We start from the raw sequence: 16,461 nt of genomic DNA on the forward strand, positions 1-16,461 counted from the left end.
ATGTACCGTTTTAAACTGAAATTTCCAGCAAAAATTTTTCACTAGCAACATAAATAATTGTTCTTACCCAAGGTATACTTTCCCGAGCAAGATTTGCTTCTAAACTGAAAAACTGGGTCGTCATCGTAATTAAACTCAGCTGCATCTACAATTCTGTGGCCTGCAATTTGCAACTTTTCGACATTTAAATATCAATAACTTTATCAATTTTAGCCCAATTCATTCGAAATTTTGCACGATTGTACTACGAAATATTGCTAATAAATGGTGTAAAAACAAATTTAAAATACCACGCTGTTATGAAGAATTTGTGACTCATATACTACATGCATGCATTGCATCTACAATCAAGTGGTATACTGTATGTACCTTATCGTGTGCGATTTGTGTCATACTTATGGACATATTTTCAAAAATGGAAATGGAAATACAAATTCCAACACACCTTAGATGCGGAAACGCAGTTCACGCAAGCAGACACTTTGATATGATGGTAAGTTGATCCAAGCTACAAAATTTTCACAGTTTCGCATACAACCACTACTTTAAGTAGTGGTTGTATGCATCCAAATACATGTAGCTTGCAATATTATATGTATTATGCAGCATCAGAAATTTAGGGTTTTATGAATGTGAGTATTAACTGGTGAAATAATTGCTTAATAACCGTAAACATTCTGAACACATTTTATTTCACACATTCATATTAACATACAACATTGCGTCTTTCTGTATTAAAATGTTGCATCTAATAAAACAACAGTTATTGGATTCGTTCATTTACTCGTAGAAACTAACTAATGCCTCAAACTACTCATAACTTCCTTTCCAAACACGGAATTTATGAAGGTTACATCATCATTTGCGAAAAGAAACCTAGCCCGGCAGTTTACTAATCGTGAGCCAAGTGATTTTTCATGGATATTAATTTCTTCGCCGCCATCTATGTTTTCTAGAGTTACATCGTTCCCCCCTACGCAAACTGACCCACATTTGCAATTTTTGGCGGAGGACTTGTGTGATGCAATGTTCAAGTTAGAAGACAAAGGATTTAATGAATCTGACCAGATGAGATATTCAACATGGTTAAACTCGCCTTTCTCTAATATCACTCCATATGCCCTACCTTCATTTTTGGTGTTGCTTTCCAACCTGATTTTGGATAACCTATTGTTGCTGCCTGAACAGATAATTGCACAATACACATTATTTCCTGTCACGTTCGAAACAATGTTGAATTTTGAGGACTCAGAAATATGAATTCCATAACCTTTAATACTCTCAAGCTGTATATTATTTATACTGATTCGGGATCCCCCGATAACACTAATTCCAGACTCGGAGTTTGACAATTTCATCTTTTCGAATTTGTGGTCTCCACCCGATACCAAAATGCAATTTCTTCCGGATATTGTCAGTTCGCAAAACGAGTGCCCATCTCCGGTCACTGTCAAGCAATTAGTGTTCCAATGTTGTCTGGGGTGTAGAATTTTAAGGTTCTTAAGCGTATGACCAAATCCCTCAACGGCGATACAGTTTGCACGATCTTCGTCACCAACAATGAAAGTGTCACCTTGGCCAACAATTGTGATGAATTGTCCTTGTATGAGAAAGTTACCACGATACACTTTTGCAGTCAATGTGGCCTTTGACCTAGGTACCGCATACCGCAAAAATGAACGCAGTTCCTCATCATTTTTGGCAATGATATTCACGCCAAAGTTCGAATCTAAAATAAACTCATTTACTTGCGTCATAGTCTTAAGCCTGTCGTTGACCTTCTTTTTGGATAGGGCAATAATCAAGCCCCGTACCCCATTAATCTCTGGAGGTAATTTTACCAGCCATTCCTCCTTGTCGTTGACAAGCCTGTCAAATAAGTTTTTCTTCTCGTTGAACTTTAAGAGCTGAACAATCTCCCAGATTACTAAGCCCAAGGAGTAAATATCAGCCGGAAAACTGTACCGTCTCGTAAATGATTCAGGGGCCATGTAGTCTAAAGTCCCAGCACGACTGGTGAGAGTACTATCTTGACTTTCGTCACGATTAAGGTTCCGACACTGACCAAAGTCCCCGAGTTTGACCGGAAGTGTGAATCCAACTTTTGTAAACATGATGTTTTCCGGCTTCAAATCTCGATGAATAATCATGTTATCATGCAAATGTGTCAATCCAGCTATGATGTTTTGAATAATGGTAAATTGTTTTAAGTGAAGATTAACATCTGGCACACTGATTTGTATTTTCAACCATTTTCTTAAATTCTCTCCACAAAGTTCCATTTGTATTGAAATCCCCCGTATGGCTTTTACTTTCGTCAACCTGTATGCATGTTCCGCTCTGAACTTGTTTTGTTTAGTATTGCATAACCTTTCTGGGAGGAGTTGATTCAGGTCTGCTAAAGTAAACTGCTTCTCGGTAACTTTTAATACTCTCACCACATTCTCATGCTGTGCAAGGTTTTCTGTGATGCGGCACTCACGCATAATCCGCTGCTCATTTTCTGCGCCAGCGTCGCCCTCGGAATCTGGGAAGAGAAACTTGACGGCGCTGGAAGACGTAGTTGTTCTATCAGTAGCTTCGAAGACGAGTCCGTACGCACCGTGGCCAATGCAGGAGGTGTATATTAGGGTTGATTTGGGATCTCGATCAGGTGTTCTGATCCCCATTAGTGAGACCATTCTGTCCATCAATCGAGCCATTTTAAGGATACTCCCTTATGGATTTGTAAATTCGACTGGTTTTGAATTGTGATGTTCTGAAAATTATAAAATTTACTTAGGTCATCGTATCATGTCTATACATCGGTTATGGACCTAACACACTATGGATGACCTAATATGGGATATCAGGATTTGTTAACACAGACGATAGCCGGCGTCGGAATATTACTTTGGGGACCCTGCGCCTACTGTTAACTCGCGAGTTACCACTACTTTTGTCGTCACTTTTCCATTTTACTTTCCATTTTGCAAATATGAACTCCAGCGGTAATGCTACTACAATACTCAAGGAATTGGGTTGATTTTACTTTACCAGTTGGGGTATTTGAACTCAACTTTCACTTTGCTGGAACTTTTCTGTTACTTTAAACCCACACTTGGATTATACTTTTTAGCAGAGGTGGGCAAGATTAACGTTTTCGGAGATCAAGATAAAAGATCAAGATCATTTTTTGTTTTTCACAAGATAAAGATCACAGATCAAGATAAATCTGCCGAATACTTAAGATAAAAGATCAAGATCAAGATCAAATGCTAGATCAAGATCAAGATCAGAAGATCAAATAAATTCCAGCAATAGATGCATATGTACAATTAATGGATTTAAGATTTAAAATCCTGCTACATATGTTGCAAATATTTTGTAAACTGATAACTATGTAGAAGTTCGAATAATGTAGTGGGCACAAAAATACGAAACAACCAAAATTGGTTTTCTAACTAATTTTAGCTATTCAAAGCTGACAGCATCAACATTATTATAATTTCGTATAGATATTTATATCTACATATACTAAAGTTTTGGTAAGTATTATACTAATAGTATAATACTATGCTTACAAGTATAACAAAACTTTTGCTGGGATGTTTTAAGTTACGTTTATACTTCATTTCACGTTGAATTAAACCCTTGCATTTATGTAAGAAATAGATCGTCGTTTGAACACTTGATTCCATTGATCAGGAAAAAATTAAATCTCGTATTTTTCGTTTCATTTACTGCAAACTGACAAGGGAACATACCAAAGGTGTCCAACGAGTTAAGGTCGACACCTATACCAAAATGACCACAACACATGACTTACTAAACAAACTGAAGGAATTTCCGTGTAAAATTCACTTTTCGTCACGTCGTGACGATATTTGTGGCGAGCGCATGACCATCGGGTTGCCAGCGGGAGAGGTCGGCCGCTGAACGATCAGGTCGACCACAGAGAAGCGTCGTCGTCTTCACGTCGTCTTCAGTGATTTCAAATTCTTTCAAATTTTGAAACCATTTCGAAATTTGGAAGAAATTTTGAAATTTCGAAAAAATTTTGAAAACATTTTACAAATTTTGAAAAAGTTTTGAAATTTAGAAAAAAAATTCGAAAATTTTGAAACAAACATGTTACCTTCAGAGATTTCAAATTTCAAATAACTTACACACCTTATTTTTTCAAAATTTCACATAATTTTTCATAATTTCAAAATTTTTTCAAGATTTCAAAACTTATTCAAAATTTCAAAATTTCTTCAATTTTTTTCAAAATTTCAAAATTTCTTCCAAATTTCGAAATGGTTTCAAAATTTCTTCCAAATTTCGAAATGGTTTCAAAATTTCTTCCAAATTTCGAAATGGTTTCAAAATTTCTTCCAAATTTCGAAATGGTTTCAAAATTTCTTCCAAATTTCGAAATGGTTTCAAAATTTCTTCCAAATTTCGAAATGGTTTCAAAATTTCTTCCAAATTTCGAAATGGTTTCAAAATTTCTTCCAAATTTCGAAATGGTTTCAAAATTTCTTCCAAATTTCGAAATGGTTTCAAAATTTCTTCCAAATTTCGAAATGGTTTCAAAATTTCTTCCAAATTTCGAAATGGTTTCAAAATTTCTTCCAAATTTCGAAATGGTTTCAAAATTTCTTCCAAATTTCGAAATGGTTTCAAAATTTGAAAGAATTTGAAATCACTGAAGACGACGTGAAGACGACGACGCTTCTCTGTGGTCGACCTGATCGTTCAGCGGCCGACCTCTCCCGCTGGCAACCCGATGGTCATGCGCTCGCCACAAATATCGTCACGACGTGACGAAAAGTGAATTTTACACGGAAATTCCTTCAGTTTGTTTAATAAGTCATGTGTTGTGGTCATTTTGGTATAGGTGTCGACCCTTAACTCGTTGGACACCTCGGTATGTTCCCTTGTGAGTACAGGACAAAGGTGAAATTTTATAAAAATTATCAATAAATACGTTTTAAAACCCTACTTTTCATATTTGTGATTTTGACCTTGAACTTAAAGATCAAGATCAAGATAGAAGGTCATACAGTGCAAGATCAAGATCAAAAGATATAGCCGAAGATCAAAGATCAAGATAATATCTTGATCTTTGATCCTGATCTGCTATCTGAGATAATGATCTTGCCCACCTCTGCTTTTTAGGCAAAGTAATTTTCACTAACGAAAACCCGAAATCTGTTAAGACACAAAAAAGTTTTATTTTGATAAGCTGCTCACCGTTTGTAAAGCTCACTTTTACGAGTTCAACAGTGCCAATAATTTGGAATGACTCCTCCGCCTCGCAGAGTGGGAGGAGCTCAAGTTTGGATAAAATCGCTCCGTCTGCCATTTTTAGCATAGACACGATTCAATATTCTTGAAAAGGGTATTCGCGAAAGGTATCCTAATTTTTTTCTCTACAACCGTTTTCAACAGTTTTCGGATCGGGAAATTAGTTTTGCAAATTTCGATAAACTTTCGAAAACGAGAACAAAATTAGGATACCTTTGGCGAAAGCCGTTTTCAAGAATATTAAACCATGTTTATGGCAAAAATGGCAGGCGGAGCGATTTTATCCAAACTTGAGCTCCTCCCACTCAGTGACGGCACGGAATAATTCCAAATTATTGGTACCGTTGAGCTCATAAAAATCATCTCTACAAAGGCTGAGAATCTTGGCCAAGCAAAGCTTTTTTGTTTCTGAACAAATTCCGGCCGTCATTATTAAGTAGCTTCAGCTACTTTATGTGAAGACTTGTCCGTCTGTCCGTCTGTCTGTCCGTCTGTCAGCAGGATAACAGGAGAACGGATCGAGATAATCGAAATCGGTTTGCGGCATCATACATATGACCCTAGGGGGAGGATCCTATCAACTTTTGGCGGTAACCGAACCACCCCCACTAGCGCCAGGGGGTGTGGTCGGGGCAAAGTGAGACTTTTAGTGCAATTTAATCTATAGATGAAATAGAGTGAAATTAAGTGTTCCCGAGTTGTGCCACACCCCATGGGTGCCAGGGGGTGTGATCGGGGCAAAACGAGATTTTTACAAAATTGAATATATAGATGAAATACAGTGAAATCAAGTGTTCCCGCAATGTTGTGGGAGTCGTTGGGGTGAAGTGAGTCTGAAGCTACTTCCGTATGCGCTTTTGAGACGGTTTATTGTCATTCCTATTGAACTAGAAATTACAACTTTACTATAAAAAAAACCTATCAGTATAGCTTTGCTTAGCCCGAACCAGGGTTAATTAGTAAACTCATGTTTGTCAGAATTTTCTATAAAAACATTCGAAATTCAACCCTCCTAAATTCTAATCCTACGTTTTTTTCGCCCCCATACTAAATTTCAGCTGAATATATAAACTGTTAGAAATTAGTATGAGTCTAGTGCCCCTTTGGTTACTTTGGTCATCTTTGGTTACTTTTTCTTCATATTTGACTTCATATTATTTCACGAGAAGCTTTTAATTATTACCGTGCCGAAATTCAGCATCTTACGGCAATATCTGAAAATCGGTATGGGTCACCCCCATCGTCCCTCCACATGAAATTTTACCAATTTCACTTCATATTCTTCCATTAGGGGCCATTGGCAATCTCTATACCGAATTTCAGCTCAATTGGATAATTTTGAAAAATCGGTATGGGTCACCCACTCGGGTCCCTCCGGTTGAAAAATTTTCCAATTTCACTTCATATTCTTTCATTAGGAGTCATTAGCAACCTCTATGCCAAATTTCAGCTTTTTATCATAATTTTGAAATTTTGGTGCATAATACCCCACCCACTTATATGACCCCCACCGATCCAAAACTTTTCTGATCGAACCCATCTTCGAACTCGGTTGTTGCATTGCCCAGATACATGTTTATACCAAATTTGGTCAAAATCGGTCAACCCGTTCTAAAGTTATCGAAAGACAGACAGACAGACAGACGGACGGACATGACGATTACATAAGCCCTGGTTCGGGCTAATAACGAACGGGAAGCCCATTTTAGAAGAAAAGTTAATTGTTTTTTTAAAAATATAATTACATAAATGGTTTTGGATCAAAATCTGTGGTTTTCAGCTTCGAAATGCCAAATAGCTTTGCACATCTTTTATGTCGCCGTTTTGTGCAAACTTGTCGATACATCATCAGTTTTAATTTGTTTGACACCGTTTTAATAAGACCCAATTCATGAAAACACTTTTGCTACTATTTTAAATCTTTGAATTTTAAGTTTGTCGCCTTAAGGAAAAGAGAAAATGGAAAGTATTGGTTTCCGCTTTAAGGTAAAATTACCACTGGTAAAAGATATTGGAAAGTAAAGTGAAAGTTGATAATAAAGCGAAAGTAGAAAGTATAGGCTAACAATAGGCGTTACACTGTACTCATCAATACCTCCAAGCAGCGGAATCTGCCGCAAACACGCATTTACTAAGCAATGCTTATCATGCTTAGTATGAAAGCATATGCACTTCTTCCAAAGTGCATAAATAGATAATTTAGAAACTCACTTGTTCAAACCAAACCAGGCCGTCGTACCGAACTTTCTTGCCACGCAAGTTTTAGACCATTGGCACTTAATTGAAGAGATTTCCAACTCCGAAAATACTCAACATTTATACATATATGTAAAATAAGTAAAGTATTTGTCAAATTTTCTTTAAAAATAAAATTCTTCTGCTTGGTTATGTATGGAAGTCAAGTGTAGTAAATAATAATGAGAAGCAAAAATGGTAGTCGTCATTGGCTACGTGGACTACAGTATGACCGATTAGCCCAAGTTCACTGCGCAAATACTTATCTATTACAAATTGATTGAATGCATGAATGGTTTACCAGATCTGATAAGGTATGATTCATGAAGTACTGCGTATTTTGTATATGTTGAATGCAATTCCAACTGTAACTTGAACCGGGTGCCATTGACACTGCTCTTGTTATTATCTATGTGTGCAATGATGATTGCGGACTTTTCTTGTATTTATATTTACATAAAGTGGAACATTTTTCAATTCACATTCAAATCTTCGCGGCGCCGTGTGCCTACATAGACATCAACTCCAATTTTTGACCCGATGAAAGTATCTGTATGTGCCGAAAGCTTGTCAATAAATTCAATTTCAAAAATATGTCCTCCAATGCCGATCAATCCAATTATACATATGTAGCTCCATACATATATGTACTGCAAGGTTACAAAGTTTCTCACCTCGTGGTGACAAAATTAGCGCGGAGAATTTGTTGCTGTACATACGGCCAAAATTTATCACCGGGTGGTAACGATGTACTACCATGCGCAAAATGAACATTGTCACTGAATCAATGAACATGGATCATCACATCAACTGGGGAAAGCGATCAATTACATTACAAAATGGTGAAGTACAGATTAAGAACGGTGTAATAGCCCACGTAGGTGCCCAAAATAGTGACGAAGTAACGAATGCGAATGGTAATTCAAAATATTATTATCAACGTCCGCCTCAGCTAAATAATGTACCCAATTCAAAATATGATAGGACAAGAAACGTTAATGGACCCACACTAAACAACGTCAATAAGAGAAATCGTGCCCAAGCCAATGGATCTGCCAAACAAATTCCTTTTTTAGGTCGAAAGTGACGAGTGGAGCTATTACAAAGTATTTGAAAATATCCCACATAAATATAAATTCTATAAATAGTAAGTTTAATGATCTTAAGACTTTCTTGTCTACCAATGATACTGATATCTTGTGTCTAAGTGAGTCACGATTAAAAGATTACCATAATATTCGAATAATTCCAGGTTATACTCTATACAGAAAAGATGCAAAACAAGATTCTCATGATCGAGGCGTTGCAACATTAGTTAAGGATCGACTAAAAATTAAACCACTAAGTAATTTTAAAGATCTGACCTCCCTTAATATTGAATATTTGAATCTAATTGTACAATCTAACTTCTATAAAGAGATTATTATTACCTGCCTGTATCGCCACCCAGATTATAATAAGACAACTCTGCAAACCGACTACGAATTTTTTGAAGATTTCTTTACTGAGCTATGTAAATATGGGAAAAATGTGTATGTTCTCGGCGACTTCAACCTACGTGATCAAAAATACGTGACCCCGTTGAACGGAATATTAGACAAACTATCACTACATCAACTGATTCAAGAACCAACGAGGGACGAAAACACTTTGGACCTCATAATAACAAATAATTTACTTTCCATCGTAGACAAATCTGTCTACAATCCCCAACTCTCAGACCATTCATGCATCGAGTGTACCGTATCATGTCTAAAACCCCAAGCGGATAAAAAGCAGCTCTCCTTCCGTAATTATAAAAACTTAAACCCCGCAGACGTAACTACTCAATTAAATAATCTAAGTATAAACGTGGAAGAAGATGTGGAGAATGCAACAAAATATATAATAAATAACATTGTTAATATATTCAATATGATAGTGCCAATTCGAAACTGTACGTATTATGCTCATCAAAAGAGAAAGTTTGTATCAAGTGAAACTAAAAACCTTATAAAGCAGAGGGACACTGCTTACAAATTGTTCCGCCGCGACCCTTTGCCAAGGAATAAAGTGATCTTCTGCCAATTCAAAACGAAGGTCAAGCAGAAAATCCTCCACGACACCAAGGATGAATTCAATAAGAAAGTACAAAACCTTCTTCTGTGGGGTGCACTTGAGAAACTCTACCCCATGCTGAGCCCAGCAGCCGATGTCAATTTAGACCCCGATGAAATAAATTCCTTCTTTGTGGCAATCTCCACGAGGAACAGCACATCCCCTCCACCACAGTTACCTCCTAAGCCGTCATTTCCTTGGGACAACAATCCCCCTTCGTTTCAAATACGGGAGCTGTCAAGGGAAGATGTGATAAAAGCATGGGAAGGATCAAAAATCGAGGATCGACATCCTATGACACTTCTGGGTTAAGTAATAAGATGTTTAATATTTGTATGTCGTCTCCTAAATTTATTTCTGAAATTGTAAATCTATTAAATATGTATATTATCAATGAAACAGTACCTAATATGTTAAAATTATCTAAGGTCATACCAATCCCAAAGGTTAAATGCCCGGTCTCCCCAAATGATCTCAGACCAATTGCAATACAACCCATTATTACAAAATTATTCGGTAAATGTATTTTTAACCAATTGTCAACCTATTTGGAAGCTAACAACTTATTGTCAGAATTCCAGTTTGGGTTCCGTAAGTACCATTCCACTACTCACGCATTAATCGCCGTTACAGATCATATATACAAAGCGTGGGAAAGTAGGCATTTTTGTATACTGGTGGCGCTCGATGTTGCCAAAGCCTATGATAAGGCCTGTAAAGATGTGTTAATGCATAAGCTAAATTGGTACGGTGTTAAATCTAATTTAATTTACTCTCTCTTAGAAAATAGGATGCAATTTGTGGCCACGTCGTGCAAAAACTGTACAAAAACCTCTCAAACTCTCACCACTAACCTAGGATTTGCCCAGAGCCTTTGTATCAGTTGTATTCTATTTCTAATTATGATGAACGACCTTCCACAGCATATAAGAAATAGTCTATGTATCATGTTTGCGGATGACAGTGGTGTGCTAATTACAGGTCCAATTGAACATGTTAACATTGTAATAAGTAAGTTAGAAGATGATCTCAACAGGGCAATTACGTGGATGGAAGCGAACAGGCAAGAACTCAATGTAAAAAAGTGTGAATTCATTGTATTCGCCCCGTCATATCAAAAATCATATGTAGCTGACATTGTGGTAAAAATTAAGGGTATTCCTATTAAAAGGGTTACATGCACGAAGTTATTAGGGATACTAATTGATGAAGACCTAACATTCAATACACAGTGTGCAAAGGTTGTAAAAAGTTGTAATGCAGCGTTATGGTCTCTGAATCCGTTAAAATTTGTACTTAGTTATAATAACAAGAAAGTCGTTATACAAGCGCTAGTATGCTCACTTTTCCAGTATGCAGCTCCTGTATGGTTAGTCGGTAAGAGTAATGTACTCGCCATCAATAAGATAATCAGAAAATGTGCAAGATATATTTACAATAGAAGTAAGTATGACTCAATAACGGATAATATCAATGTCGAACTAGAATGGCTGGATGCAAATAATATAGTAAAAAATGAACTGGCTAAATTTATGTATAAAATGTTAAACAATATGGGCCCGAAATACTTCCACAATTATGTACCGACAGGGAGAACAATGTGTAGAAATACCAGAAATATGTCGTACTACGCACCTACTAATACGCACCATACTAATTGTTAATAATATTACCAAGAAATCATTTCGATATAGGGCGTCAGTAGCTTGGTCAAATCTCCCAGTGTCATTGAGGGAGCAATATGGAAGCAAGAGTTTAATTGTATTTAAAAAGGAAGTCAGGAAATGGTTGTTAAATGAGCAATGCTCAACTAGGATGGTTGAATTATTTAATTTAATTGATATGTTTGAATCTTATGAGACTATGATACAATAATGTTTTTAAGTACCGAGTTTTTAGTATATTCTGTATATACATGTCTGACATGAATTTACCTTGAGGTGTAAAGTCCCATTACTGGGGTGCCTCATTGAAATAAATCAATCAATCAATCATTATTTACGTCTCAAAATGGTACCATAATTTTTAAGAGTGTCCCGAAATTGAAAAGACGATTTATTTATATAACTTACTATGTCTGCATTCCAAAACCATAGCATTTCTATCTCGAACTGTGCAATCCTCCAGACAAATGCTGCACGTTTTTTGAGGGTCACTTTGACTTATCACGATACGCAGTTTCCTCCATCGGCAAGTGCACGTCGTTGAAATACTTGCACATCCTTTTCTCATCTGTTGAAGGACCTAGCAACAAATGTAAATTAAATAAAAAACTATCTTACAAATAATGTTACACTCAAAAAAAAATTTGTCAAATCAACACCGCCGGTGTCAATATATGACTTAACCGCCTTGGTAACAATGTTGTATCCGAGTTATGATGATATTGATACGGGTAGCTATAATTTTGTAACCGGACGGAAAAATTTCATTTCCACTGAGAATCACAATTGTACCCAAGGCGGTTAAGTCATAGCTTGACACCGGCGGTGCTGATTTGACAATTTTTGTGTTCTGAGTGTACCCTCTTGGAAAGTAAACCCCGCCTAAATTCAATACTTATGTATTAAGGAAACCACATATTTATACTAAATCCAGAGTAAATAAACATAGCACAATCAAATTCACAGTGCATTCAATTTTCAATACGGTTATTTTTCAGGGTGGATGCTCACTTGTGTTACGTACTGTAATTTGTCAAGTAAAAATTTTGAATTTTTTATTACCTTCGCGGATGTCGCAACCCCCATCTTGAAGACCCATACTGGTGAATACACAATGAATCCCAAAATCTGCAATGAAAATGTTAGAGGAATCATATGTACCTAATTCGAATTAGGAGGGAACGTCAATATATTACTTCTTCAGAAAATAAGCACAACAGCTGGCTAATTTTTACATTTTAGTTATGTCATCTTCTTTTTTACTTAACCTTTAGTGAATTTCACTTATTTTTATTTAGAGTGTATTACACATTAATATCACTTTGGTAAGGTCGTACATATGAATTTATCTATATGAATACCGCTTGGTATTATTTTAATACTGGATTTCCAAGAGTGGCACTTTGTACATTTTGTATACTGTACGAGTATCAAATTAATTCACGCTCGAAGTGACGTGAGGATTTAGCTCAACTTATAAAATATCAATTTACATACTCACCTCGATAACACAGCGCATAAGAACTTCCAGAATCTAAATCAGATAAAATAATCAAAATATGTCAAAGGAATCTGCATTTGATATATTTATGTACACTCTTAAAAATGCCACATTTTGAAAAATAAATACAAATGTTTGTAAACCATACTACTTACATACATAAACCCATAATATAGTGAAAATTGTACGCGAGATTTAGCATAGTTTACTTCATATATGTATCAAATTAAAAGTGTACTAACTTTCAAAACTCTAACATTGTTTTTAAGAGTGTACATGTATACATATTAACTGTGTTTATGTAAATAGTCGGCTTATTCATACCCAGCACAAAATGGGAATTCACACTTGCAGATTTAACTTAACTTCTAAAATATCAGTTTACATACTCACCGCGATAACACATTGCATAAGAACTTTCAGAAGCTAAATAAGATACATAGAAATATGTCAAAGAATCTACATTTTATATATTTATGTACATACACTCTTAAAAATAATGTCACATTTTGAAAAGCATCTGAATCTGCAATCTGAATTGCATATTAATTGTTCGTAAAATAATAAAGCGTAAATTGTACGCGGGATTTAAGATTAGGATAGTTTACTTCATATAAAATTAAGGGTGTACATATTTTCAAAATTGTGACATTGGTTTTAAGAGTTTACATGCATATCATTTGCATTAATCAGCTTATGTATTCATACCCAGAACAAAATGGGACTTAGACACGCCAAAAGGTACAAGGCCAGAAGAAAGGCAATCACACCGGCCACAACGAGGATGCAAATTCCCCCCGTTAATCCCACCCAGTCGAACAACCTATCAAAAATATTGGACGGAATTGTATCCTCGAAACGAACCGTTTATCTGTAAAAAAAATACGGATAAAAGTTCCAAATTTGCTCTCAATCAGTAACTAAATATATTTACACTCTTAAAAATAATGTTACCCTTTCGAAAACTAAATGCTATCTAAATTCCCTATTCTAAATTCAATCACGTAAACACTGTGGGCACACACCAGATTCAACCCAGATTATATACTTATCTATTTATTGACCAACTGAACTCCTCTTGAAAGACCAAACTTTTAGAAAAAAACGTTTAATGTCGAACTTGATCCGATGCGAAAATTTCATGGACACCGAAAGTTGGCTGTTTACAGATTTCGGTGGACAACCGGTATTTATTTTCGCGAACTTGCGGTGCCCATAACTTGCTAAAATTTCCCTATATACGCAAGTTCTATATTAAACGTTGTTTCTAAACGGTTGGTCTTTAAAGAAAAAAAATCTGGGTTGAACCGGGTTTGCATCCCCACCGTAAATCCTGACTCCTTATTAGTCTTACTCTGAATTTAGTACACTCTAAAGAAAAATTTGTCGAATCGACACCGCCGGTGTCAACATATGTATGACTTGGTTACAATATTGTGATTCCGACTGGTAACGAAATTTTTCCGTCCGGTCATAACCTTATCACTACCGGTATCAAAATCATCATAACTCGGGTTCAACATTTTAACCAAGGCGGTTAAGTCATATATGTATTGACACCGGCGGTGTTGATTTGACAAATTTTTGTTTTGAGTGTATGGTTTACAGATACTTAATATTGAATTCAGAGATCATTTTTTGTCCAAAAGGGTGCCATAATTTTTAAAAGTGTACACTTTTGTAAATAAATGCCTTTTACGTACATTTTATCACTTGCGTTGTGGCTTCTTATTATTTCCGTAATTGCGTCACCATCTTTGTTGGAAAGTATGCATGGATAAATTTCATACGTCCAAGGGTATCCAACGCTATGATTGTCACCATACTTTTTATTCTCATCTTGCCCCCTCCTCCTTCGCTCGGTAAGTATTACCGCGTCGTATTTCGAATTTAAGGCCGCCACAATCTGTCCAATTGCCGAACACTTAATGTCAAATTGTGTAAAGACTACGGTCAAATTGAACCGTTTCATTGGAGGGTTGATATAATGACAGGGTTGGGTTGTGAAATTCGACCAAAATGGCGAGCCCTGCAGAATTAGGCATGTAATAAGAACAAAAATGTGCAATGAGAAGTTATTCAGTAAATTTATTAAATAATTCGGAAACAAATCATTACCGCGAAGGTAATTTTGTGATACGATTGTTATCGTCGGGGGTGCTATGCAATTCTACCGAGTGGTAACATTGTAGTAATAAGTTGTTTTCTGAGGGTAAGAATTTGCCTCCAATATCTATTTTAATTTCCAGAGCGATGTATGACCACGTATATGTCACCCTTCTGTGATAAATTATTACCGAATTATTATTATCAAGTCGTAGAATTGCATAGTACTTCGGACGGTAACAATCGTATATCATAAAATTACTAAAAATAGTGTTCTACATGGTTTTGGGTAGTGATAAATGTTTTTCCGCGAAAGAAAAAAATCATAGAAAAAGCCCGTGTGACGCCTTTATTAAAAGCCCACAATGCACCCATACATTGCCCGAGTCAGGTTGTCGCCAATGAAATGACCACTACATGTTTTGATTTCTCCTCAGATTTTGCTAATCTTCGAGAATTGAAGCCTTATTTTATGTACCGTAAAAACTCAAATAGTAGCCGTTGCTCAAATAGTAGCCGGGTCCCAGCCACCGATTTTGTAAATAGTAGCCCCCGGCTACCATTTGAGTTTTTACGGTATGTGCAAAATTACATGTATGTAGATTGGCCGAGCGTACACAATCAATCGACACACACACAGACAAACCGCCACGACGAGTACATAAGCTCCAACTCGGGCTAAAAATTCTATTTACTTTCATTTCAATAATGTTCTTAATAAAAAAATAAAAGTTTTCAATTTTTTTAGTAACGACGCCACGTCTGTTTTTGTATTCTTATCAATTTCCCTTCGGTGACAACACTTGTGTCTGGTCATTACCCAAAAATAGAGGACACTATGTACATATTACCTCCACTGGTAGCGATTTGTCTCCACGACGTAACAACTTTTTGAATATATTTTCATACATACCTCCCGCCCCAAAATTGCCGCCGTTTGATTGACGCTTAGAGTAAAATTTTCCGGTAGTGTACCCACACATCCCGCCGAATAAACGATGATATTTCCTGGATGTTCAATCACCCTGATTCCGACCATTCTCGAGATCACCGATATTATTTGACACGATAAGATCACAATCCATGATATTTGTGCCACAAAATGCATGATGAACTCTGTATTTCACTTTCATTTATTTAAATGAATTAAATTTTCAGACTGAATATCTCCAATTTTAGTTGTAAAATTTTCTTTGGTGGAGTGGTATTTATTTGTGTATCTACGCGTCACTGCATAATGCCAATAATAAAAATATGATCGTACATATTGCCTAAGTATACGCTTACTTATAACGTGGAACCAAATTTACAGCTGAGATGTAAATACATATACATACTTTTAGACAATTTTACTCGATTTATGTATGTGCTACTGATGCCAGTAAGCCGTTGGTAGGATAGGTAAGTTATGGTTTATGTATGTACTGGACATGCCTGTCATTGCAGTTAGAATTTCCGTCATGAAAGTATAGCTTTTGAATAGATATGCATTTACGTATGTACATATCTTCTTACACATTTAAAACAAAAAAGGGTATGAAAAAACGATATTAAAGTTATTATATGTATGTCAGTTATATTTGT

The 16,461-nt window shown here is 36.0% G+C and overlaps 1 protein-coding gene across 6 annotated transcripts; it reads right to left on the reverse strand.

Annotated features, from left to right (window-relative positions):
* Positions 1–671: 671 nt before the first annotated feature.
* Positions 672–16,212, reverse strand: LOC110861862 (calcium-dependent protein kinase 4). 6 transcript variants are annotated; one of them, XM_035845041.1, is made up of 8 exons: positions 15,791–16,167; positions 14,475–14,800; positions 13,480–13,642; positions 13,165–13,197; positions 12,772–12,804; positions 12,333–12,398; positions 11,679–11,850; positions 672–2,758 (listed from the first exon to the last, which is right to left on the reverse strand). In XM_035845041.1, exon 8 carries the CDS (start codon positions 2,700–2,702, stop codon positions 798–800), a length of 1,905 nt encoding a protein of 634 aa, XP_035700934.1. In that variant the 5' UTR covers positions 2,703–2,758; positions 11,679–11,850; positions 12,333–12,398; positions 12,772–12,804; positions 13,165–13,197; positions 13,480–13,642; positions 14,475–14,800; positions 15,791–16,167; the 3' UTR covers positions 672–797. The 6 variants fall into 6 exon arrangements, with proteins under 6 accessions (XP_035700934.1, XP_035700933.1, XP_035700935.1 ...); XM_035845044.1 differs by lacking the exon at positions 672–2,758 and adding an exon at positions 11,430–11,571 and having other exon boundaries at positions 15,791–16,212; XM_035845040.1 differs by having other exon boundaries at positions 12,772–13,642; positions 14,475–14,526; positions 14,598–14,800.
* Positions 16,213–16,461: the final 249 nt, after the last annotated feature.

This window comes from Folsomia candida, unplaced genomic scaffold, assembly GCF_002217175.1.
Source record: "Folsomia candida strain VU population unplaced genomic scaffold, ASM221717v1 Fcan01_Sc046, whole genome shotgun sequence".
Classification (NCBI taxonomy): domain Eukaryota; kingdom Metazoa; phylum Arthropoda; class Collembola; order Entomobryomorpha; family Isotomidae; genus Folsomia; species Folsomia candida.